This window comes from Fistularia commersonii, chromosome 34, assembly GCF_037954325.1.
Source record: "Fistularia commersonii isolate RoL2024-O1a breed Wild chromosome 34, RoL_Fcom_v1.0, whole genome shotgun sequence".
Lineage (NCBI taxonomy): Eukaryota > Metazoa > Chordata > Actinopteri > Syngnathiformes > Fistulariidae > Fistularia > Fistularia commersonii.
This window is the reverse complement of record NC_141317.1, coordinates 3,766,434-3,792,546: the sequence shown is the minus strand read 5'-3', so window position 1 is coordinate 3,792,546 and position 26,113 is coordinate 3,766,434. Positions and strand designations below refer to the sequence as shown.

The 26,113-nt window shown below is 41.8% G+C and overlaps 1 protein-coding gene across 3 annotated transcripts; it reads left to right on the top strand.

Moving 5' to 3' along the window:
* Positions 1–358: 358 nt before the first annotated feature.
* Positions 359–26,044, top strand: slc16a4 (solute carrier family 16 member 4). 3 transcript variants are annotated; one of them, XM_086141153.1, is made up of 12 exons: positions 359–581; positions 1,047–1,118; positions 1,289–1,345; positions 2,867–2,976; positions 10,671–10,803; positions 11,153–11,285; positions 11,424–11,567; positions 11,641–11,802; positions 11,943–12,593; positions 17,678–17,889; positions 20,861–20,954; positions 22,447–26,044. In XM_086141153.1, the coding sequence occupies exons 5-12, from the start codon at positions 10,687–10,689 to the stop codon at positions 22,653–22,655; spliced, it is 1,722 nt and encodes a 573-aa protein (XP_085997279.1). In that variant the 5' UTR covers positions 359–581; positions 1,047–1,118; positions 1,289–1,345; positions 2,867–2,976; positions 10,671–10,686; the 3' UTR covers positions 22,656–26,044. The 3 variants fall into 3 exon arrangements, with proteins under 3 accessions (XP_085997279.1, XP_085997277.1, XP_085997278.1); XM_086141151.1 differs by lacking the exon at positions 1,289–1,345 and having other exon boundaries at positions 359–503; XM_086141152.1 differs by lacking the exon at positions 1,289–1,345.
* Positions 26,045–26,113: the final 69 nt, after the last annotated feature.

Here is a 26,113-nt window from a genome sequence, read left to right as displayed (position 1 = left end):
GTAGTTTCAGGAGACAGATAGATGTGTCTGTTCAGGCAGGTGTGTGTGCAGGGTGAAGCAGCTGTCCAGTCACAGTGCGCACAGTGCAGCGCGTCCGGGTGGCGCAGCGCCTTCACCGGATCCTGCTTGTGTTTAGACCGCACGATTTTCTGTTTTTTCTCCCCCTCCTCCCCAACCTCTGAGCCCTCAGGTTCACTGCTACGTCTTGAATCACGTGACCCACCCTGGCTGCTGGACCCCCCCCCCCCCTCCTCTCTGCGGCTCCCCCGAGCAGCCAAGCACCGTTTGAGGCTGAGAGGAAAAAGATGCAGCTCAGCCGGCCGCGGGCTTAGGAGGAGGAGGAGGAGGAGGAGGCGAAGTTATGGCACCGGTCACCGCCGAGGAGGAAGGTCCCGCCGCAGTTTCTCTCCGCCAGAAGTCCCCGCGCCACGTCCTGCCGCCGCGCACGCCTTCTCGGGACTCCGGATGGGGGAAGCATTAAATAACGCCTCTAATTAGAAGAAGTAAAAATTGCGGCGCTTCTTTTTTTTTTATTATTTATATATATATATTTCTTATTTCTTTTGGATTGGAGCCAGCCGGTATGTACTTCTTTCGCATGAATTTTATACCTAATTTTTTTTTTTTTTTTTTTTACAAAAATATGAATCGATCTAATGTTTAAAAATGAGTGTTTATATTGCATCGCAACTGATTTTTTTATGTTATTGCTATCATGTTCTTGTTTTTTTTTTTTTGTTTGTTTGTTTGTTTTTTTTTACAATTGGCGAGCCGACAAAGTTCTGTCACTAGGCTGAGCCATGATTTCCATCTGCGGGGCCCCAAAGTTGTTTTGGTTATTTTTTTTTGTTTTTTTAAAGACGTTCGTCCAGATTGCGTCAGCGTGTGTTTGCCCCCCACCCACTCCCACCCTCACCACCACCCCCACCCCAGATGACACCCACCAATTCGCCTCTAAAGTGTCAAATCTGCATGAAGTTTTACATTTGCCTTCATGCATTTTGTATGTTTTTTTTATTCTTGGTTTTTCTGCTTGTTTCCTGCAGCGCTGAGAAGAGGGGGGCACAATGCAACAGGCCTGCGACTTAGAGATAACAACCGGCCCAAATATACACTCGGTAAGCCCATCTTTTGTTTTTATTTTTTATTTTTTTTGTTTCCCCTGCACAATTTAATGCTTTTGTAAGTGCCTCCATGGATTAAGCCGGTAGCTTTCAGCAGAAACCCCCACCCCAAGCCTCACAACACCACCCCTGCACCTACTACATAATCTCTCCATTCTCCCAAGACTGATATGCAACTGAAACCAAAGCAAGGCTGTGGTCAAATGGGGACTCCGTCGAGGGTGAGAAATGTAGAATAACCAGCTAAAAGTAAAACGCACGTAACCTGATTGCTTGCATTTTATCATCCAGAAACAGTTTGTCTTGAATGTGGTATGTTTGCCCGTCTTCTTCCTAGGGGTTTGAAACATTCAATAAAGAAGATGTCACACTGAGCCTATCTGGTTAGGATTGACGTACACGTTCACATCCGAACGCACACGTCCGATCCTTTCGATCAGTAAAACTTTGAACTCTGCAAGCAGGGTAAGATAGGGATGTTCAATAGCGATAATTAGAGTACTGCATCCTTTAACAGGTTTAGTTGTAGGCTCAAGGTTTGGACTGAAAGACAGTATCGTGAATCTACTTTTGGAGCGATGTCTGCAGATATCAACCGTTTCATACTCCATCATATTTTGCAACGTATCTTGCATGCCGATTTTCAAGTCACTGCAATGAAATCATTTTGGGGGCCCATTGATGGAGCATACGCTTGCGCCGTTAAGTTTATGGTGTTGAAAGTTGCGTTTAGGAAACTTCCAAAAAGTTTTGTGTGAGTAAAAAAAAAAAAGTTAACTGAAACAAAGTGACCATTTCAACAAAGCCAGATGATAAGTCTTAATTGTCGGCAACAGCTTGGATCGAAAACAGATGCGTGGATGGAAACCCTTCCTGTCGCTGCTTTGAGACGTGCTTCTACATGCAGTCTGTGTTGGGATATGTACTACTGGGCTAGCTATTAGAATTACCTCCCTCCCTTCCTTTTGCACTCTCTTCTTTCCTGCAATGACCCAGATAAAAACAAATAGCCATAAGTACCTGCCTGTTTCAAATAAGACCCCTGGCACTGGCAAAGACACGTTTGCAAAGACACAACATCACAATGTATTGCCAATATAGATTCGACTCTGCAGAGTATCTTTGCATTGCAGAGAGGAAGAGGTTTATCATGTTCAGCGAAGAGAGGAGCATGTTTTTGGGGGGATGAATCAGCCTCGAATTTGCTCGAGCTAAATTCGGGGTACTTATGTGCCTTTATGAAGAAATGAAAAACTGCTCGCTCGCCGCTCTTTCTGCTACAGGGATGCAGCATTCTTGAACATCTGCATTTGTCCAAACATGCATTATGGCTCTTCAGAAAGAAAAAAAAAAGCTTGAAGGTGGAAAAGTTTTTTTTCGCTGTGTGAGTTGCCAGCCAGCTGCGGGAATTGAAGGATGCCGCTGTGTAATGTCCTTCGACAAGTTTCGGTCAAGACATTTCAGCAGTTGTTGAAAAGTTTTGTATTTACCTGCACATCCACCTGCTGCTAGCTCTTTCCACATGAAATAGCTTTCTTTATTATTATCAATAGATTGGAATGAAGAAAGAATTTCTTAATGTTGAATGAAAACAAACAACAACAATATCTCTTAAATAAAGCCAGATTGTTCTCAGGGCTATATTTATCTTCATCTTAATACTTTAACTATTCTAAGATGTGAGAGGGACCTCCTGCACTGGTTAGATCTGGCTTTTTTATTTGTTTTCTTTTTTTTTACAGGAATGAATTTCCTTGAAAAATAGCAACGGTCTTGAGAATGACACTCCCCAAGCAGGATTTCTGAGTGTATTTAACTTCTAGAAAACTCAAGCGGACAACTGACATTACAGGTAATTCTTCAATATTGCTTAAAGTGATTGTGATTTCATTGGGATTTGACATATTTGACACATTTGGTCTCACTGGAAGTCAGACAACTTTTAAAATTTTTACTCCTGTAAATGTGAATGGCTCCAACATTGATGAGAATTTGCTACAATGATGATTGAGTTATCTGCAAAAGGTGCAGATTGTGAAATACTAATTGGAGGAAATTGAAATTCAGCCCGCCCTCGGAGCAGATGGATGTCCCCAGGTATTTTCAAATGACAACTAATGCAAACTAATGTAATGGATGGATTGAAGGAAGACATGAAGTTAGTTGATGTGACAGAAGAGAATTCAGAGGAGAGGGTTAGATGGAGGAAGATGATTTGCCTCAGCCCCCCCGAAGGGAAAGGCTGATAGGAAAAGATGGAAAAGAAGGGGTTAACTAACATTGGGCAGCATTTCACTTCAAATTTTCAATCAGAAGATGCACTCATAGACACAACTGAGCTTTATGTAGAGTGTGTATGTGTGTGTGTGTGTGCGTGCATGTGTGCAGGGTCACAGAAATGGCACTTGAAGAGAGCAATTCGGCTTGCATTAAAGTTAAACACGGGCTGTGATCAAAAGGCATTATTGACTCTGCTGAAGGGGGAATCTTGTAATTGGAACTCCTTACCATAATAATCAATTCAGAATACGATAAAAGATCGGTAAATCCTTCGCTTCTTTATAAGTCAGAAATTACCTGTCACTCCTTTTTTTCCACTCAAAAACTCCTTGTGTAGGTTTGTGTGAACCATCCTCAATATCTGATTCGAAACGAATGTTGAAGGAAAGTTGTCACAGCTGGAATGATCAGGATAAAGGATGGTTTTGAAAATGCCTGCAAATCAGCAAACTCATATGTTGTGTGTGTGTGTGTGTGTGTGTGTGTGTGTGTGTGTGTGTGTGTGTGTGTGTGTGTGTGTGTGTGTGTGTGTGTGTGTGTGTGAGACAAAATGTTTGTCTGAAAATGGGGTGTGTACTGGCAAATTCTCGTTGAACAAGCGGCACTCATCTTGGGATTAACCAACTGTGCTTCACAACATGCACAGGTTTCATTGTTATTTCCAGGATGACACACACACACGCACACACACACACACACACACACACACTCTTCTCCCTTAAAAGCTCAACCATAAGCAAAGCCGTATGAAGCAGCATTTTTTTTACCATCTTCGCTCAAGTAGTTTGATGCTGGGCTTGCAGTTTCACTCCAAACATCATAAAATCTTGTCATCTGTACAATTGTGTATGTATTGTAACTTTGTAACACCAAGACAAAATATGCGTGATTCCATGTATTATGTATTATGTCATGTCTTTGTTTGATACATACATATATACACACACACACACATATGCATGTCCACTGCTGGACTTTGGGGTCAGATCATCGAAAGATGGGCGTGTTGTGTTTGTTTGTCTGCGGTTTGCAAATAGCAACAATCTCCCTCAAGAACCAGAGTCCGTGTTTAATTGATCTTGAAAGGTCGTCGAAAATAACTCGGAATCTTCGCTCTTGCTCAAACGCCGAATCGCCGCCACGCCGTTCACGTCTCGGAAAAACACCAGCCACCCAAATCTGGCTGCAAACGTATTTGCTATGTAACATGTTTCAGTGTCACTTTGTGTCTCGAGCATGTGTTTAGTGCAAAATAGATATGTTTTTACGTCACTCAGCTGCCACAGCAGCTTTCAAGTATTGAGCTGTGGATCGAACTCTGTCATCATCATGAAATTAAAGTAAAACTACATTCAAATCAATGGACAAAAAAGCGAGTGAAGGATTCAGTCAAAAAAGACACTAATAAACGGTATATGATGTCTCGTTACATCATAAATTAGTAAGACATTAGTCATTTTTTCAAGTTTTTCAGATTTCATGTAACCATTTTCAAGGCTCCTACCTGGCGATCGATGACACTTGATGTAAAAGGAGGGATTGTTGAAAAGACAAAAAGCTAGAACACCAAAAAGATGCTGGTTGCATAAAAGTAGCTGAAACCCCAGAGCTTTATTATACTGTTGTGTTGACTTTTTTATTTACCCAAGCCCATAGTATTTATGTATCTGTGTACAATACAGTCGAAGCAGTAAAACCTGTTTGGATCTGGGTAACTTTCCGGCTGCTGGAGTGAAACCTCTGACCCTGCTTTATCTGTCTGAGCTGCAAATACCACCAGCACTCGCCCTTTGTCTCGACTCATCTATGAAAACAACACATGGAGTTGGACTTTCAAGTATTTCTTTGCTTATTGTGATGCTCCTCGCCTTTGGGAATGTTTCGTATAAAGCCTCCAATAAAGTATTCCCGGTAGGTCAAATGGGGACGGATTTAAAGACCACGTTAAGAGAAGAATCTTAACGTTAGATCGGCTGTAGAAGTTGAAAAGCATAGTTGGAAAGGGAATGTCCCAGTGGAAGTTTGCAGTAACACAATGATAATTCCTCGCTCCACGGCTCTGATCTCCTTCCCCCATCGCTCAAACCCTCAGACCTTCAGAACATTCACAAACATGCACTCAATACTCTGTCAAGAACTTATGAACAGCACATGGCATGGGAGGGAAATACCTCCTTGCATTACACTGGCCCAATTCATTCCCTCTTTAATCCGCTCTTGAGTTTTCTGTGTAAACTGGTCTCGGTTTCTTATACATGTCTAAGTCAGCCCGAGGTCTTGATACAGACTACAAAAGGCTGGTGGATACATTTGGGTTTACTACAACCTGCTGCTTCGAGCAGCTCACTTTTCACCGTCTGACTGGAAATATCTGATGCTTTCAGCCTTGTGGGAGCGGAGAAAGCACAGACTTTGTGCTTTAACACATAAACGGTCCCGAGAAGTCGTTTCAATCAGTTTTAACCGTAATCGATTATTCCTGACGGTTCATAGAACGCCAGTAGTAGATAGTAAGCCAAGTATGTTATATAAAGATGATATAGCTGGACTTCTGTCTGCTTCAGCTTCTTTGATAAATTATTTGTATGTGAATCATACACACATCTTTTAATTGTCCGTTCACTGGGGAAGCAGTGATTTAACTCCTTTACATTTGTTGGAAAGTGTATTTGTTCTTTGGTTGTTGGGTTGTCGGATTGTTGGATGGCAGTGTCAGGCTCAGAGTGAGTGCATGACATAAGTTCAAGCCATTACCTCATCCAAGTGGCCTGAGGTGAGAAAGTGAGACTTTTCTAGAAGGTATGAAATTGTAACCGTTATACCGTTGCTGTTAGCCTTTCTGCTGCATTCTTCGCTTTCTTTTTTTTTTTTTTTTTTTTTTTTTTGCACATTCCTGATGTCAGGTTAGACACATTGGGGAGAATCAACAGAAAATCCAACTGCGCCTCAAGGGATTTAACAGCAATGGAAGTACTTTTTTTCTTGAGAGGCAGGTATGTCACAGACCTATAGAATTTACAACATTGGCTCCTCCACCAATTTTTACACTTTTCTATCCAAATTAGCATAAATACAGGATGTTCTTTCACATAATTTGTTTGTGCTCCAATATGCTGTGTTAACATTTGTCAACCATCTGAGAGACCTAAGCTCGAGTCAATTTCTTGTTAAGGGATGAAACACACATCTCCCTCTGTTGATGATCACTTTTTCATTTTTTTTTTTTTTTTTTTTTTTTTAGATAAATGGCTCGAATTCCTCTTCCAAACCGCCTCTCTAGTATAGCACATAAATAGCAGGGTGCTGGAGTAAGTTTCGTTTATTCCTGAGGGATAAGTCGACTGCCGAGTCTCAACTCATGGAGTTGGTCCAGGATGTCTGGAGCCTCATGGCGCTGTAATGGTCCACCGGTTTCACAGAGATAAAACTCCAATCGCTCTTTTGAGTTCCACCGTGAGGCACGCCACGTTTGGACGCACCCATTTATTTTTTCACCTACATCGATACTTTGTGTGTCAGATAAAGGGCTTTCAAGTTTGTTGTTGGGAGAGCCTCTTGAGTTTGTCATGCTAAGTCTTCTCCTTCTCCTTGTCAGCCATAAGATTGAGGTTCTTGCATATTGCTACCATTTTCACAAAGGTCCATTTATGTTGTGCCCAAGTTTAAGCGCCTCTCTCTCGAGTTTTTTCTCCATTTCTCGGTGCCTCGGCTTTTGTAGGCACATCATTAGCTCTGTGTTTCAAACAAAATACATCACGAGTCCGGGCAGGGCTGTAGCAGTTTTATTGTGCCAGAGAACCAGTGTCGCCAGATAGTAACAATAGTGGGGTGTTAGACAAAGCTTTTATACATTTCTGTGGTTTAACTCCGGGTTCTCTACCCAGCAGCCTGTGTGATTTGAAATCAGCCATAATCACTACAATCTTGAAGTGCACATTCCTCTGTGACCTTATAATTCAGAGCAGATGCTCGACAGAAATCACTTGGGACGGCAACATCCGAATGTAGGGCTAAGGGGTAGCGATTGTTTTTTTTGTTTTTTTTTGTGACTGATATAATCACACTGAGATGAGACGCACAAAATTATTATTTTCAAATACTTCAAATCCAGTTAAAAACCGCCAACTCCATCACTTTTTTTCTTTCGGTAGACCAGATCCTGCAGCTGAATCCTGACGTAGGCTTAATGGTTTGGGATACCCTGGCAAAGTACTTCCTCTATTGGTTCTCTGGTGTTCAATCAGGCACAGCCGGAGACTCCCGAGGAAGGAGTTCATTCAATCTCACACAAGCTCAATTTATTCTGTTTGATGCACATCCTTTATAAGACTTTACACAATTTTTTGCTGAAGTATGGACTGCTGTCAGACATTAGCTTTGTTATGTTACCTGACTATTAGAACAGGGGTTTTCTTTTTCTTCAGATATGCAGAGGTTCTCATAGTTCTCATATGCGACAAATATCTTGGAATGATGGGAAAACGATACGTCGCACTGGGACTGGGGAAAGCATGTTACTGGGGCCAATGAGAAATCGGCATTAGTTCTGCCATGTGTCATATTTATGTTTGACTTTGTAACTTTTAACTATTAATGCGAGTAAGGTCATCAAAGTGTTGCATGATGAATACTTTCAACAATAACGGTATGAATCGAGGTTTGACCCAAAACAATGTCAAGGGCTGGGTTCGGTTGCCATGGTGATTTCTCCAAATACTACCATTGTTTTGTAACCACTATATTCAGATGATATTAATTTGATTTTGGTGTCAAAAAAAAAGGCTTCCTTATCAGTGTCTTGTGAAGGTCTGTATCATAGAATATGATACTGTTGGAAGTTCCTTCTTTAAACTGGAGTTTTATGCAGCCTTCAACTATAATAAAGAGGACACATTGGACGGAATCTGACTAAACATATAAATGCCAGAAATGAAATATGTAGCTAAGAGGAAACGCCAAGTAGAACCTTTTGAGAGCTGTTTAACATCATCCACTCCGTCTGCGCTGTCACTAATACGAGCCTCCGAACGCTCCATCAGTCAAACACGTGAGCTAATGTGTGTCTGTGTTTTGCATGTAGTACATATATAAATACACAATATGTGGTATGCACTCTCTTTAATCTGTTTCTGAAGATGCGCTGACGCAAATCCAATGTGTGTAGGAGAAAGCTTTGGGAATATATCTTGCATTACAGCGTTTGAAACCCGAATCTCACAGCAAAACCTCGCTCGTGACTAGTATTGATAAATAGCAGTGGATTCAATCTGTTCGCTTAATACGGCTGTGTGATGAATCATACGGAGTAAACCAGCACGACATAATTTCTAGTAAAAAAAAAAAAATTAATCTGTTATTCCTCACTGACTAGTTTCCACAGGTGCAATATATGATGAAATTACTGAACCATCTTAATTGTAAGTCTTGTCTCTATAGATATACACCACACCCCTTTTGTTAATCTTCAATGTGTTTTGTTTTTTTTTCCTCGGGAAAGAAAAGGCAGTCTCTTTGTTTATCGGTAACTTAAATATTTTTATTATATCTTATTAAATGTAAACCTCAGGGTTACATATTACCATCCGAAGCTGCCTTGCAATCCAGCAATGAAGAAATGGCGAGCATATTTCAAATGACTTTTTCATGCGTTCTCCAGAATTATATAAATTTTTTATTCAATTATTTTCTCACATGCCGACTCCACACACTGTTAAGTCGGGTCCGCACAAGGTACACAATCCGGCATCACGTATTGTATTCATGATCATCGGTGAGCCCCTGAACCCACATGTATAGTAGATGCATGTACATGTGAACATACTGTGCACCAGCTGTGACATTTTGTTAAAAATGTGTAATTATCAATGCACTTAGTAATCCATTCTCATCCTCTATGACCCCTTGGGGTTTTGTGCAACACAAACTTCAAATCACCTTACCGTATCGGGCGTATGTACACTTAACGTGACTTTTTAGTAAGTAGCTATTCTGGAAAACCTAACTTGACAACGACTCGGATGCAGGCTGCGGGTTGATCTTGTAAATCCCCCGCTTTTATGTCTCAAATATGAGCCGAAACATAATGGAAGCAAATCCACATCATGCAGCAAACACACAGTCACGTGTTAAAGGGATAAAATATAATTAACAGGCATGTAACCGGTGTAAACTGTTGATTCATCCAGTTCCATGCAGTAGTTGTAATAAGGGCAAAAGAGGTAGAATAGTAACCGCCTTCGTTGTACTTTAATTGACCCGTGTCATACCTGAATAACTAAGTAAAACAAGTGTCTGCTGCTGTTTTGTCTTCATGCCGATGTCTTCATGCTGATGCACCGGGATAAGGTCAACATTTTTTCTTCATAAAATCATCAGATGAAATCAGCAAAGACGGTTTATTAAATTTTCATAAATTTCTCAAAAAGCTTTTTGTAACAACTCTCTTCAAATTGTGTCAGTTATTAGAATATCAGGCTTTAATTATTTGCCTATTACTGCAGTGTCATAGTGTCGCCTTTTTTAAAATAATTGTCATTTTTTTCTAAGTTTTTCAGAAAACACAAATAATACATAAAGGTAAAGGCAAAAAATACATATATATATATATATATATACATATACACATATAATGATATATAGCCATATATTGAATAAAGAGTTGATTTAGGCCAGGGGTGGGCAAACTTTTTGGCTAAGGGGCCGCATTGACTTTTAAAAGAGAGAACGGGCTGGGTCAGCACAAGATACGATTCATATAAAAAAAAAAAAAAACGCATTTGTTAACAGTACATATCAGACTTGTCTGACATTTGCTTTGAAAATAAAACCAGCTTGCTTTTGAAGGCTCTGACATTTGTTTGCATTTCATGCACAAACTATTTTTTCCCTTGTAGCTTCACGTCCAGCTCATTCATATGTATCATGTCCACAGTAAAGCTAAATCACAAAGACAATCTGTGTCATTCAGTTCAAGAAAATTCTCAAGTAGCTCCGAAAATGAAATAATCTCCTGTTTGAGCTCCCACATTCATTAATCAAATCATTCAATCATTCAATCATTCACATCGAGTATGAATTCTGTACCAATCTTTGGCGGGCCAAATTAAAAAGTCCAACGGGCCAGATGTGGCCCGCGGACCGTTGGTCTTTTTTACATGATGATGTGTAAAAATGATCCATTTTAAATATCTTATATCTGTAATGGGACAAACGGCTCGTGAGCCGGCGCCCTGTTTGTGAACCTGACTGAGGTTGTTGTTTTGCCAGTGAAAGCAGAGCAGCCATGAAGCTATTCAGGAAGGATGCAATGACCACTAAAAAGGAGAAGGAGAAAGAGATCCAGTATGAAGATCCTCCGGATGGCGGTTGGGGCTGGATGGTGGTGTTACATTGCTTTCTGGTATGTCCATCTGGGAGAGTTCTTTCTCACTTCCTTTGCGTTTGTCGGGTCACACAAACAAACGATTAATGATCTCAGCCATTTTTACAAACTGCTGAGCAAGAAAACAAGTGTATTATTAATACTTAACGTGTTATGATGTATCTTTTGAGCAAAATTACAACACTGTTACAAGAGCACGGGGTTTGTGGACAAAATATTAGGTCATTAGGAAGCGATCCAATTAACGACTACTACCATCACTACTGTTTAAAACAAAGATAATTCAGAATTAAATTAACTAAAATAGCTCACAGGCATTCCCAGCCATCTGAACATTCTCCCATTATTTCTATATTTTCTCATTCAGGTTAATGTCCTCGTGATGGGAACGCTGAAGAGCTTCGGAATATTCTTCGTGGCGTTCCAAGACGAGTTCGGAGGCTCAGCGGAGAGCATCAGCTGGATCGGTTCCATCATGTCCAGCCTACGTCTCTCCGGAGGTTGGAGAAAGCGGCCCTGCGTTGCGTCGCCTCAGTTTTTTGTCAGATAATTAAAAATTTTTATGCCCACAAAATTTAAGAGGAGAAAAGTCTTTAAAATCCTGCGTGTTCATGCTTCCTGTCCTGCCAACTCTGCAGCACCAATTGCCTCCGTGGCCTGTGCTAAGGTCGGAACCAGGATTACCTCCATCTCTGGGGCAGTGCTGGTGAGCGGTGGCTTCCTGATTAGCATCTTCGCCAGCAGCGTGGTGTTCCTCTACATCAGCATGGGAGTGATAGTTGGTGAGTTAGGGCGATTAAAGAATGAGTTTATCTAAAGGTCATGAGTTTATCTGACCCTTTCGACTCCATTTAGGAATGGGTTTTGCACTACTCTACCAGTCCTTCTCAGTGGTCACAGCACTGTACTTCAGAAAAAGGTTAGCGACAGCATATGCGATTGGGCGCTCTGGAATGGGTTTGACCTTTGCCCTTGCGCCATTCACTCAGCTGCTTCTCGACCAATATGCCTGGCAAGGTCGGTGGGATAATTCTGTTTATTGAACACGCACTATCAGCCCGAGTACTCTTTTGATATACGCTTGTTACACATCAGTATAAAGACTGTACTAATATGTTTTCCTCTTGAGATTGTGTGGCAATATACTGTCTCCACAGGTGCAATGCTAATTCTCGGCGGGCTCATGTTGAACCTGGTGGCCTCTGGGATGCTTCTACGACCCATACACGTGAAACCCGACGCCGTGTCAAACTGCACATCTCCGAGCCAAAAGAGCCCGGCCGTCTCCCTGAAGAGCTCCTCGGAGAAGCAATACTCTAAGACCTGCTTGAACGGCTCATGTACCTTGTCGAACGGAATCTCCAAGTCAGACACATTTCCATCCCCTCCTCTTCAACGGGACACCGAAGACCCGGAGGGGCAGTGTACTCAGGGAGCCCAGGACCATTCGGTGAACCATGAACTGTCCAGACTGGTCCTCAATGGTGTGAACGGCCATGAGCTCAACCATGACTCGGGACAAGGTAAAGCCATAAGCTCAGAAAGATCCACGGAGCTCAATGGCAGCTTGAATGGTTCGACCATTGTTGGATTTCCCTCGCAAGTCACAACGCCAAGTGAGGAATATCCAATCAGAAAAGCCAAAGTACTAGATTTCTCTTTGCTAAAGGACCCATTCTTTTGCATCTACACTTGGTCTTTGGTCTTCAGCCAACTGGCCTACTTTATCCCCTACTTCCACCTGTCTGCCCGAGCCAGAACCCTGGGCATCGATGCGATGGATGCTTCTTTTATCATTTCTGTGGCAGGTGAGTTCCGTGTCGGCCAAAGGTCTCCACTGAGCTTAAGGTAGTTAATAGTTGTTTATTATTTTGATATAATATAGTTTTAGTGTCTTTATTTCTTGGGCCTGTCTGTCTGTCTCGCAGCAACCTCACCTTGGTAAAGCCTATATTTTTTTCGCCTTATTGCCTTCATCAAGAGGTACCGCATACACAAACAGTGCAAGTGGCGTCCCCAAAATCCAAATCTTGTAGTAACTCTTCGCTCATTCCCAACTCATTAGTTAGAAGCTCACATGATAGTGAACCAATATTATGTTTGTCCTCAAGTGAATGACACCATACTCAGTTACTTGTTGTGCCGTTTATAGATTATCCAATTGTTAACCTGTCTTTACTAAATTCATCTGATTGTTTGGTGTTCCTTTCAAAGTTTGAAAGTTACCAGAGGGTCTGCCATGTCCTGGCTGCCCCAGTGCAGGATGAAACTAATAACAATCTAATATTTTTCAATGACTATGAATCATTTTAGTCATTTCCTAGTGACTGTGGAGAAGATTCAGGTTTTTGTATGACAAGATCTAAGCAGTGATGCAAAAAAAAGTCCTCAGTCAACTTCTCGGCATTAATTATTTGTGAGCTGCTCAGACTCTGCAGTATTATGTAATGAATGTGCTTACATAAAGGCTGAACTTTGGTCCACTGGCCAGGGCGGTTGGGTTCAGCAGTATGCAATTGATGAGGCCACTCCATATGAGCAGAAAACTGTACTGACATTTTGACCACTGACCACATGGAGATGTAATTCCTTAGAAGTAGTGGCCCAGCCTTTGTGAATAATTGAAATATGACAGATGCTTGGGTTTATAAGTTACTTGCCCACTGTGTGCTATCCCTCGTTTTTTTCATCCTCAGAGAGAGACGATAGTACCATTTCTTTTGGCTGAGGACTCATTTTTGGAGATTGGCAAATCTGACTACTATGACTTGTCCGTCACTGCTTTGTTTGAATTTGGAGATGCATCATTTATCATCCCTCCAAAATAATATGTCTTGCAGATGCATTTTAATCAAGCATACCTTATACTGTCTGGACAAATGCTGTGCATCCTTCTTTAGGCATTACTTTGCAAGGGTAGCAAGGAGGGACTTTTGAATGAAAAAACTAAAGATCAACTTATTTTGTGTATACTTACTCAACAAAAACTAAACTGCACAGGAATATTATCCTTTACTGTCTAAGAAAGCACAGCTATTTACAGCTCTTTACAGTTTTCAAAGAAAAATACTACGTGTATTACTTTCTTGCTACCCAGGAAAACACATGCTCGCATTATCTTGACCCAAAATGCGTGACTTTTCGACAGAGAGGTTTCTATGTGAATATAAGAGGGTGTCAGGAGGCTGGCTTAGGCGTCAGACCAACACTTTATGTCTAAAGAACAGAACTCGATAAACGTTATCGGTTAGACAACATGCATGCAATGAGCTTCGTCCCTGCTGGTTTCTATGAGTTAAACACTGTTGTGGAGTGACGGTTAGATTTTAAGTCTTATTCCCTGATGAGCCCACGTGACATTTTTTTTAATCAAACACCAGTTTCTGTATCATCTATTCTCCTAAAATAAATAAGCCGATCAAAGATTTTTTTTTTTTTTTTACGCAGTTCTACCTTGCTTGTGTGTTCCTCTAATAGACTGCTTTACACGGATGAGCATCATGCCAGCGATCAGTGCCAGCACGCATCGAGACTGCCTGCATTCATTTCACTCAGACATGTTTGGTCCGTCACATGCCTTGGTAATGTGCACTGTGATTAGAGAGAAAGCACAACAGAATGATGGAGACGGGGTGCCACCCACCAAACAAAGCCACCATCCCAGTATCCTGCTGTCCCTCTTTCCTTGACTCAGTGGTTGTCATAGAGGCCCATTGACTCGACAGGGCGAGGGAGGCCGCTATCGTCCGGGTCAGTCTGTTCGTCAACGCTTTGCCTCTAACCCTGGAGCTAACTGCAGTCGCTAAGCAACAGCTAACTGAGTAAAGTTTCTGGCACGGTAACAAGAGGGGCTCCCAAGTTTGACGGAGCCCAGTTCCAAAGTGGCTGATACTTTGCTGCGGAGCAGTGAGGCGGCAACATACAAAAGAGGTAGCAAGACAAGCCAACTGCAACCTCTGAGTAGCTGGGAAAATCAACAGGTCTTCCATCACCCTTTGCTTTAATCGCGTGACTCAATGTTCATCTGTAAGGCAAAGGGAGTACATTCTCTTTATGCTTTGCAACACCCCCCCTCCTCCCATTGTCTGTTAATGCCCAAAGGCATGCAAATACGCTCTCTTTACCTGTCAGCGCCAAGCAGAGAAGTAGACAGAGCTAACAATGTTCCCGATGCGGTTGGCTTAAGGTGCTACTTGGACAGGCCCTCTTCAACTGCATTTTGCTGAGTTCCATCAGGAACAGCTGCATGTCTGGACAAACCTGCTGAGGCTAAAACACACAAACAAACTCACAACTTGTCTGTATGCAAGCCGGGGACACCCCAGGACTTTGTCTCGGGTCTCTACATGAGGACACATAAACATTGCACAGCTGCCACGTGTAATCTTTCTCTAACCTCGGTGAAGAGAAACACTCTTGCTTGATTCTGTTAGGTAACAGGAGAATTATTGTGCCATTTCATTGTTTATTCATTAAGACTGCATTCTTTTGGTCTGCAAGACGGAAAATATAAACGAGCATGTACATGCACGCACGTAAATATAAAAAAATTGAAGTATTTGTTTCGTATGTATGTTTATATCATCAACATACATATAATACAAATACTTCAATTTGATCAGATCTTGTATGCAAACTTATTAAAAACATCAAGACGCTGAGTGGTGCAGCCTGTGCATTAGTGCTGCAGAGGCTGAGCCAAAGGATGGCTAAAGCACAGTTTGTACCTGTGATCAGTGTCTCAGAGCCGCCTGCTTGTAGCTATTCCTGCAACAGTCGATACACCACTGCAGCTCCTGCAGCACCTATCACATTCCAGTTGACCTCAGCAATGAGCAGCACATAACTACGCAGTCATCATACAACCCAACATGAGCAAACAATCGATCAAATAGGATGTAGTGAATAATGAAGAGTATAAGTGAGATGATAACCAATCGATATGCTGCCAATCACTGTGTTCTGGAAACAGGGTTTTAGGGAAAATGCAAATCGAGACTGCAGCAAAGGAGCATGTAATGGCTCAGCTGCAGCACATCAATCTTTTACACAATCTGACACACACACACACCGACACACATGTATATGACAGTGCATGTGTCAGTGTTTAATGAACGTGTTGTGATAAGCTTGTTTGTTTTTTTTAGTTAAGGCCTCGTCGCTGGCCGTAGTTGCTCAGTTGTATTTCTTATCGTTTATCCACTTAACATGCGGTTCCATTTTTCAGTGCATTTTTCATCTGCTGCGACAGAGCTTAAACTGTAGTCCCAGATGTTTTTTTTTTTCTTTTTTATGCTTTTCCTGTCATTCTTTACTTTGTTTAATATGAAATATGGAAGCCTGTCATTTTATCTGTTCCTTGATATAAGCAGATGGCCTGCTGGTGAATGCAGATAAAGTGAAACAATGACACAGTGAAAGGCTGTTCAAGCCGCATCACTTCGCTAACAAGACTGGAAGTCCTCAAAACAAAAAAAAACATTGTCATGCTGTGTTCAGGCAAAAGAACCCATGTCATATATATGACATATATATAAATATATATATACTTTTTAATTTATTTATTATTTACTTTAGTGTTGGGGTTAGATAGGATGGTTTGTACCCCGAGATAGCAAAATAAACACAGCAAAGTGACACCAATATGTCTAATGTGTCAAACAGCCAGTATGATTTACTATCTGGCTGATTATCATGCAAAAAGAAAACGGCCGTCCATCAAACACGTTTTTAAATAATTTCTGTAAGAAGCATTTAGCGGACCAGCAACCAAACTTACAGATCCGTGACGCCAGTATAGATGGGAAGAATATACCTCACTGGTTTTTAACACAAGCCGGTTTTTGTTCATCTTCTCTTGGCTGTGACTGCAGTGAAGATATACGTCCAGTGTATAAGCTGTTATTTGTGAGGTGGGATTGAAAGATGTGAATCCAGAGGGAGAAGAAGACTATAGACTAAGATATGTGCGAACACAAGGGCATGAAAGGAGCTTACTGTTGAGGCACATCAGATACAAGCAACAGTGATAGAGGTGAACGTTAGGACAGGAAAGCCAATCAAACCAGAAGGAAAGGGGAAAACAAAAATGGGATATGAAACCAGAAAAAAATAAGCACTACAGAACCATAGATGACAGACTAGAAAAATAAATAAGACAAGGAACAAAGTACATCAGAATACATACTAAATCCAGCGTGATGTAGAAATGTAATCACTTAATGCAAGTGCACACAAACACATTTCCTCTGCTATTTTGTGCCATTATGTTAAAGTAATTATTTATTCCTAGTATTTAATGGCCTTTGTTATTTAGAATTTCAATAACTGGATTGGTAACTAGATGCCTAGTATAGCCTGAAAGTAGACATTTTTTGTTTGTTTGTGTAGAAACAGTGTGTGTGTGTGTGTGTGTGTGTCTTGGGAGGGAGTGGGGAGTTAAAACTGTTTCCAGGGAGCAGCTTCCTACTCCCACCTGAATATTTCATCATGTTTCTTTGTCTGCGTCTCTTTACCCCTTTCTCTTGCCGGAAAATCCACTATTACCTCACCGGAATAGTCCACCCCTTTATTATGCTGTGTGTTTTCCAGAAAATAAATTTTTTGTACTTAAGAAAAAGATCCCAAACATCAAATCAGATATCTGTGGACTCTTCAATGATCTGCCTGAGGGATTTGTTTTTGTACTGTGAGTCATCCAAACTTTTTATTCACAAAGGTGCTATTTATTTATCTATCTCAATTTTGGCCAAAATTGTTTTTCTTTTTTTTTTTATTTTTATCATTATTATACTTTATTTATCCTTCGTGGGAAATTATACCGCCGCATTTAAGATCATGCCTTTTTTTTTCAGTTGGATTCTGTCGTGACATTATCCTTCTTTTTCTGCAGGTATCACAGAAACCATTGCGCAACTGGCCTCTGGTTGGGTCACCGACAGGAACCTTTTCCACAAGTACCACTACCATAAGGCCTACTTGATCCTCTGCGGTCTGGTCAACCTGCTCTCCCCACTGGCAACTTCCTACATCCTGCTAATGGTTTACGCCATATTTTTCGCAATCTTCTGCGGCGGATACATGGCCCTGCTGCTCCCCGTCCTGGTATGCGGACCAAACAGTTCATGTGTTGACTGCAATATTTGAATAAATCTGTGTAAATTACTTCTAAGGTTGCCAGAGCAGCTAATTTTAAAAGGTTTGCACATTACGCCTTTTTATCTTTTTTTCCACAGCTATGCTCATTGTCTAGCAGAGGGGTTGCGCTCATCCATTCACAAGGAAGCAGACACTACCCGCGGTATAATGAATAGTAACAAACAAACCATAAAATGAATTGGACACAAGCTATTTACTCGAGCCATTGCCCTCGAAGACGGTATTTGCATTGGGGGCTTAGGGAGAGGGTTTCTATTTTTTGAAGTCTTTCAAAAGGTCGGTGCAGAGAGAAGTCATGAGTCAGAGTGTGAACATCAGCGCTTGGCTGACAGGCCCTCGTGATTGACAGGTCGAGCCTGAAGTCAACATATTTCAACTGAAGTCATCTCAACGCCTCTCGACTATACACGGCGCACAGCTGGAGCTCAAAAGTCAAAAGTATTTGAGATGACAGCAAAAGCAATTTGAATTTCTCCCCATGGCAATATTGATAAATATATCAAATTTAATGGCATCAATGAAGTAACCATGGTGGTTAAGAAACACCTCTTCCTCATCTGTGTTGCCATCATTGGCCATTTTTCATTCACTACTGTATTCAGACAATTGCTTACAAACATATAATAATACAAACACTATTTACAGAAAGATCATTCTGTTTCAGTAAAAGCAGCTAATTAAACTTGTAAGAAATGTATACCCTAAAGCCCTGAAGTAAAGGCTTAGTTAAGTGTGATTTGGGAATTATTGTTTGTTTTTTTCTATATATGTCACTTATTACAACTTAACTCCGACTAGATTATCTGTTTTGATGAAAATGAAATGTATAAGAAATTTCATTCAGGTCTTCAGTAAACATGGTAGACTTCAGAGAGGCTATATGCTGCACATATACATATATACATCACTTTTTCAGTTTGGTTGTGAAAGTCCTTCGGGAGCTTAGCTCAGACATTCTCAACAACCTTAGGAGGTGAGGCGTCTTCTGCTTTGACCTTGGGACTTCCAGCCCACTGTCAGGCAGGAGGTTCCTGTTTTCTGCGTCTGCCACTTTGTTACGGCGTTCCGTATTGCGCCTGCATCCTCCACCCGGCTATTTTGCGCTGAACTTTCTCAGGGAACTCTTTGCACCTGGCGGTCATTTCTAGCGCGGGAGACCGCGGCCTCCTCATTCCTGTGCCGGTTCTGCACCGTCTCCCAATCCATGGTTTTCAACCGTCTGGTTGGATTTCTTAATATCAGACACTTCTGCTGTTTGTTAATGGGACATGTCATGCAGGGGATTACTCCCCCATGTTGGCTCATTATCTCCCCACTCCATCATTGGGTTTCCCCTGACGTGTTAATTATCGACTTAGCAATTCGTCTTCCGTCGCCATCTTCTCCCATGTACTCCGGGATCTTGATGAGTCTTCCCGGAAAGTGGCTCTGACTCTCCCTGGTCCTTGGCCTCCCTCTCTCCGCTGAACTTGGGATGAAATTCTCCATACATCGTGAAATGATCCCTTGTCTTGATATGCATGGCCTCTGTCTCCTCTGTTGGCCAGCTCACTGCACCGACGGGAAATCCAATGACTGTATGTGCTCTGTTGTTCAGTTAGACCTTGTTCTTTACATTCAGCTGATTTTTTCAGGCCTCTTAATGGTTTCCGTGTGGCTGTTTTGTGGTTTCAAGGTTGTGTGTGTGTGTGTGTGTGTGTGTATGTGTGGGTATGGCTGTGGGTACGGAGACATAGTGAAAGGGGGTTGGGTTGTTGTTATGACTCAAGCCTGTGACCCATATTTGCATCAGAATTTACTAGGGTTGTCCTTGGGTCATGATGCTTCTTTCCACAAAAATTGGTTTCAATTAGCACGGTAGTTTTTCATTAATCCTCCTCCGAATGAGACAACAAACAAACAGATGTTGGTGAAACACCATCTCTTCGACGGAGGTAATTACAGGCCTGTTAAATATTACCCCATTTTCACTAGTCATTTCAACTGTCCCAGATACGTTTTGACGATTAAATGTTTTTCGAATTAATCCAAATGAGCGATTGGAGATCAACTGACATGGCAGGGAAAGGTGTAAGTCAAACCCAGCATATTATGACTAAATGCCGACTTTTAGAGAATAGGATCGCTGATGGTTGATGGATGTTACAAGACACGTGCTACAAATAGACGCACCACAATGTGCTCTGACAGTATCAGGTGACTTGTCACGTCAGCATTCTTCCCTCTATTATCTGTTTGTAGTCATTCATAATGTAAAAACCTTTCACTATCAGATACTAATACGAGGAGTTTTGTAGTGGTGATGGCGGGGATTTTTGTCGTGTAAAAGAAAACAGCTGTTATCAGTAGAAAATGTGAAATAATTTGTTTGCGATCGGATCGCATCACACCCGAGCGCAAAAACATAAATGAAAAATTGGCCGTAATGTGACTTTTGGATGATGTGACAAGCAGCTGTGCACCATATGATTCATTTCAGTGGGTGTTAAAAAATAGGTACACTAGATTCCCCTGTGTGATAATAAAACTTAAAACCTAAAGTGATCCAGTGATTTGATCTGGTTTGAGAGGCGCAGATAGTTTTTACTAACATAAATCATGAAGCTCCTCCTTCTAATTTTATCATCATTAGCATGTTGCTGTTGTTGTGCAGCACTTACGATACTTCCACCTTTTTATTATTATTATAGCATTATTAACGACAATAACAATAAGGTCATTATTGTTATTGTAATTATTGTAAAATTGGGTGCATTTTTAAGATATTCCTGTTATTTTGCAGTATCATTACCGCAGTATCATTACCAGTTCCGCTGGTAAACCATGAAAATATTAACATAAACTCCAGTAATATGAGATGTGTGTCAAAAACAGATATGCAGAGCTTTTCAGATGAGTTTGTCGCTCTGCTCTACAGGTCGATCTCGTCGGGTCGGAGAAACTCAATAACTCGATGGGTTTCTCCATGTTCTTCGTGGGCCTGGGCTGCCTCACCGGGCCTCCCCTGGCAGGTGAGTGAATGTCATAGTGGGGAAAAACCCATTATGAGACACACATGTGCTAACTTTCACACATGCGGTCAATAAAATCGGTGTTTATATGTGTAGGACATCTGCACGGGATTTTTTTTTTTTTTCTTTTGGGAGCATAATGTGATTTGTGCCCGGAGAGGGCAAGGTGAAGTTTGTTCATGAGTTTGCGGGAGCATGTGTCGGCGTGAAGACAAGGAATAAGGGAATGGGGTTACAGTGAACGGGTTGTTAACCGTTCGCTTTGAACGTATATTTAGGGTTTTTTTATAGCACATATTTTCATGGGGCCCTGAATTCCTCCCTGTGCCTCAAGAGTGCCTGTACACAGGCAGTCACTAGTTAAAAAAAATTTGTCAATGCGGCCTTAAACACAAACCGGGATCGGGGGGGGGGGTTGTTTTTACCAAATTGCGCCGAGAGCCGTGGTTCGGATTTCATGCCGCCTGCGAGCACCTCAAGTTAAAACTCACGGTACGACTTTTTAAGTGATGACAGATTGCCTTTGTTGGTTTTAAATACCGGTCAAGTTTTTTGTTACAGTGTCAAGTAAGATTCCTTCCAATGAGCTACGATCTTCCGGGTGTTGCTAAAAAAAAAAAAAAAAAAACACTTGCGGAATCGGTCGTCTTTTTATATGGGTCAGTGTCTCGCAAAGAAATTACAAAACCTGTCACATCATGACAAGCATATCACAGTTCTGGAAATATGTGAGTTCCTCCATGAAATATAAAATTTATTGGTACCATTTGCTCCGGCCGCAGTTAGTGTGCGGTTGCGGGTGCATCTGTGCATTTTGGGGGGGGAGCTATATTCACTAGAAGTGATTTGAAATGGTCCATGGCCGCGGTGTTGTGCAATTCTGTCTTGCAGCTTTAAGATTTCAGGGTTAAAACACAAATAATGACCCCTTAAGGGTAGAACATAAATACCATGTGGCTCTGTTTACCATCCCTGTGGCTGCAGTAAGAAAAAGACAGAAAGGTAAACTATAGAACCCTCCTGGGGCAAAAGGCTCTAGCATTCTAATATTCCTGTTTTCCAACAACTTTTTAACTGACTTTGCCATGATAAAAAAAAATATCGCGTCTCACAGAAACAAGCTCTAAAGATGCGGCATTTGCAATGCCGAAAAGCAACAGATGTAAAGAAATAAAAGAAACGAAGTTCCCGTAAATCCTTTTTTTTTTTTTTTTTGTTAAAAAGTGATTGAATGTGCTAAACGCGAAAGCACACGTTGGTTTCATTTATCTCACGGCCAAAATTAAAAATCTGACTCCCATCAGCCTGTCGCGGAAATATAACCAAGTAATGTTTGAGTTTATTTAGATAGCGCTGTCAAGCTTGCGTTGGTGCACCGAGCGCACAGGGGTGCACATAACAAGTCAGCTAAATAAAAGGGTTTTACTGAAAGCGATAAATGCCATTAGAAGTCAGCCCTAATGTTTTTCCCCGTTTTTGTGTCGTCCTTCAGGCTTTTTGTACGACTACACGCAGACTTACGACTGCTCTTTCTACCTGGCGGGGCTCTGCTATCTGCTCTCCTCGCTCTCCCTGTTCCTGGAACCGCTGGCTCAGCGCTGGAAGGCTCGGACGAAGCGGACCCACGTCAAGAGGGCGGAAAGCAGCTGTAAGACCAACGGCTGCTTCACCCCCGACCGCTTGCAGAACGGCGCTGTGTAGAGGAAGGACCAACTCTGGGGAAAGCCTCTGATCTTGAACCAGCATGCTCGTGACTTGCCACGGGCCTGCATTCCCTCGAGCCCAAATATGACTTCGACTTTGAGTCAGGACCTAAGTGACCCTTAATTTCTGCAGGAGTGTAACGTGGAACGAGCAAGAGACGTTAACAGTTGAAAAAAAAGAAAAATATATAAGAATATGCACATGTTGGAACATGGGGTAATATTATATTTGAAAGCCAAAATGAGTGTTCTGAAAAGTATTTAATCTCTTGTTCTTGTCTTATCAGAAGATAATGCATCATTACTGACGATAACCCTTAACATCCGGCACGCCGAGATAATAGTAGTTTTGCGACCGTAATTTATTAAAACACGAGCTGAGTCTTCCAGAAGAGCAACACTGCACTCCCCTCGCAGTAACCTCCTCCCCGTCGCCACGGACGGCGAATCGCACACAAGCTATGCAAAGCGGGCTTCAGTTTTCTACCGGTCCTTTCCGATACAGGATTGTAAAGCACACGTCAGCCCGAAATGCACCCGATTTCTCTTTTTTTTTTTTTTTTTTTTTTTTTAAAAAAAAAGCCTTACACCGCATCCACCGCCGCTGATCTCACGCGCACTCTGAGCCAAGGTGTGCAGATCGAGCTGCATGACACTTCCTCTGACCTGTTTTTACTGACACGGAGCGACAATTTCACCGGGGACGAATCAAAAAGAAAAAAGACACAAACATTATAAGAGCTGGATGAATACATAGACACTATTAAAGTAGGGACAGGGTAGAATCTGTATCTGTCACATTTATTGGTTTAACACGTTTTTGGTTTCTGCTATTTTTATGTTATTTTCAAATTGTTATTTCTTTTCTCTCATTGTTCGGCTTATATTGAACCCTTTGCAAGTGATCCTGCTCGGATTTTGAACATCAAGGTAATAACTTTCAGTGCCTGCTCACTTTTATACTAAGTTGTTGGATCTTTTAATCACTTCTGTCGCATTTCCCCATGATTGCTGACAAGGGTTTAGAGCAGGAGTGGGCAAACTACGGCCCGCGGGCCATATTCGGCCAGTTGGTCTTTTTAATCCGGCCCGCCAAATATTGGTACATGATTGACTGATTGGATCAATGAATGTGGGAGCTCAAACAGGAGATTATTTCATTTTTTTGGACATGATAACAGATTAGCTTTGTGATTTAGCCTTTGCTGTGGACATACTGACACACATAATTGAGCTGGACGTGAAACTACAAGGGAAAAAACGGTTTGTGGATGAAATGCAAGCAAATGTCAGAACCTTCGAAACCGAGCTGGTTTTATTTTCAAAGCAAATGTCAGACGGGTCTGATATGTACTATCAGCAAACGCTGACCCGGCCCGTCCATTAAATTTTAAAAGTCACTGCGGCCCTTGAGCCAAAAAGTTAGCCAACCCCTGGTTTAGAGTTTGGTGTTCGTTCACAAGGAGGTGTGTGCGTGCGTGTGCGTGTGTGTGTGTGTGCGTGTGCGTGTGTGTGTCCGGCAAGTGACGGCACCGACGGTTGACACTGGACCGGCCGAGGGCAAGACAAAAATTGTATTCCCCTTCAACTGAAACTTAAGCTGTTTTCAGCACCTGCACGTCAGCTGACCCTCCGACGTCTTTCTCTGTTCAGTTCCGCTTTCAACTTTTCCAAAATGTGTCAAGTGACAAAGTCAACCATCCCCCCGTCCCCAGCAGGACTCACACACTCTGCACAGTCTGCACAATTTCAAACTTCATTTAAGGACTGAATTTTCAGCTGACACTTGTCACTCCTGACGCTCAAAACTGTTTTCATCTCTCCGCCTTTTTTTTTTTTTTTTTTCAACTCCGAATCCGAAGCGGTTTGTGAACAAACTAGCAATTTAAAAAAAAAAAAAAAAAAAATCACCTGTGACTTACACCATGGCTGTTTATGACACTGTTTTTTCTTCCTTTATTCATCGTTTGACAAAAAATACGCTGTCGGGCATTGAACTGCCGTTTTGTTGTTCGGATAACAAGGGTCAGAGAAAGTCGCAGGGGCAAAAAAAAAAAAGACAAGAAAAAAAAAACGAGGCGACGGCAATGACCTCGAATCATATCGTGGGTCAGGCTGCGCGACACCCCATTTCCGTGGAGACGATAACACTTTACACCGCTGCGTTGCTTGGGAAATGTTTCTACTTCTCTCATCACTTGAGGGCTATCCTACGCGGGTTTGGCCTCGCTCACCCGCAGCCACTCGTTTCATCTGAAGCATTTAACTCTTCTTACAGACTGACAAGTCCCAAAGAAGGAAGCTCATCCGAGGCCGAAGCGACGCCTCGGTATTTAGACAGCGGGGGTTTTTTTCTGTGCGAATGTGTGCAGATCAAGTGCATTTCATCAACCCCGCGTGTCTGTAAATCTCCCAATTGTAAGGAATATGTTTCGCCGATCGACACTGCACACACAGCTGGACTGGAAAACCGTTGCCAAGCCTTTTGACAGTGCCTGCGGTCACTACAGTTTAAGATTTACATCGCGTTTATATTGAACGGTCTTAATTTTTTTAGTCTTTTAACGCCGTCTGGCTCGTTTGGATTTATTTGGTGCATTGTTTTTTTTTTTCCTCTCACCACTGTTTGCCTTACAAAGTACAGTATTGTATGTCTTTACTAACTTCCTGTGATGTCAGCCAAAGACACATTGAGAAAACCTCGCGACGGCTCGAAAACGTGTGACTATTCGGGGAAAAAAAAAAACAGCCATCACACCCAGTCTTTCTCTCTGACATCGCGGGAGCCAGTGGGCCGCAACGTGCGTTTTGTCACGCCGCCCTCGTGTGGCAGTTCGGGGGTCTTACTCGAAGAATGTGGTCTCAATTAGTACCAAATTATTCCCCCTCAACTCACTTTCACAATACTGAGCAAGGCCCTTTGTATTGTTTCAATAACGACAGTCATGCACAAAAGCTCTGTTGGCTCACGAGTTGCATTCGCTTCCAGTGTGCATCTGCGACCGAGCGCCGCGGAATATTTTGTACCATAAAATCTTTTATAAGTTTTTTGATGCTTTAAACATTTATCGTGGTCGGTGTTAACTTTTTGTTCATTTGGATATTTCGAGGAAGTGCATGCCTTTGAGGTGGATTGAGTTGATTTTCTTTCCTTTTTTTTTTTTTTTAATGTCCCTTTTTATTAACACCGCTGAAAAGAAGCTGTTCAATCAGGTGGTGTTAAAGTGTTCATGTTTGCGTTTGAGGGGTGAAGCACTGTTTTGTCACTATTCTTCCTCTTTTGTTTGTTAACTGATCAAGTCTAGAAAATATGCTTAACCAATCATAGTTATCCTGTTGCAAGCCTTGTAACAGTGTGGATTAAGCTGTAATAAACCGATGTGTGAGTCCGTCTGCTTTTTTGTTTTGTTTTTTTTTTTGTTATCCTGATAACCCAAAGTAGTAATCGGACTAAGT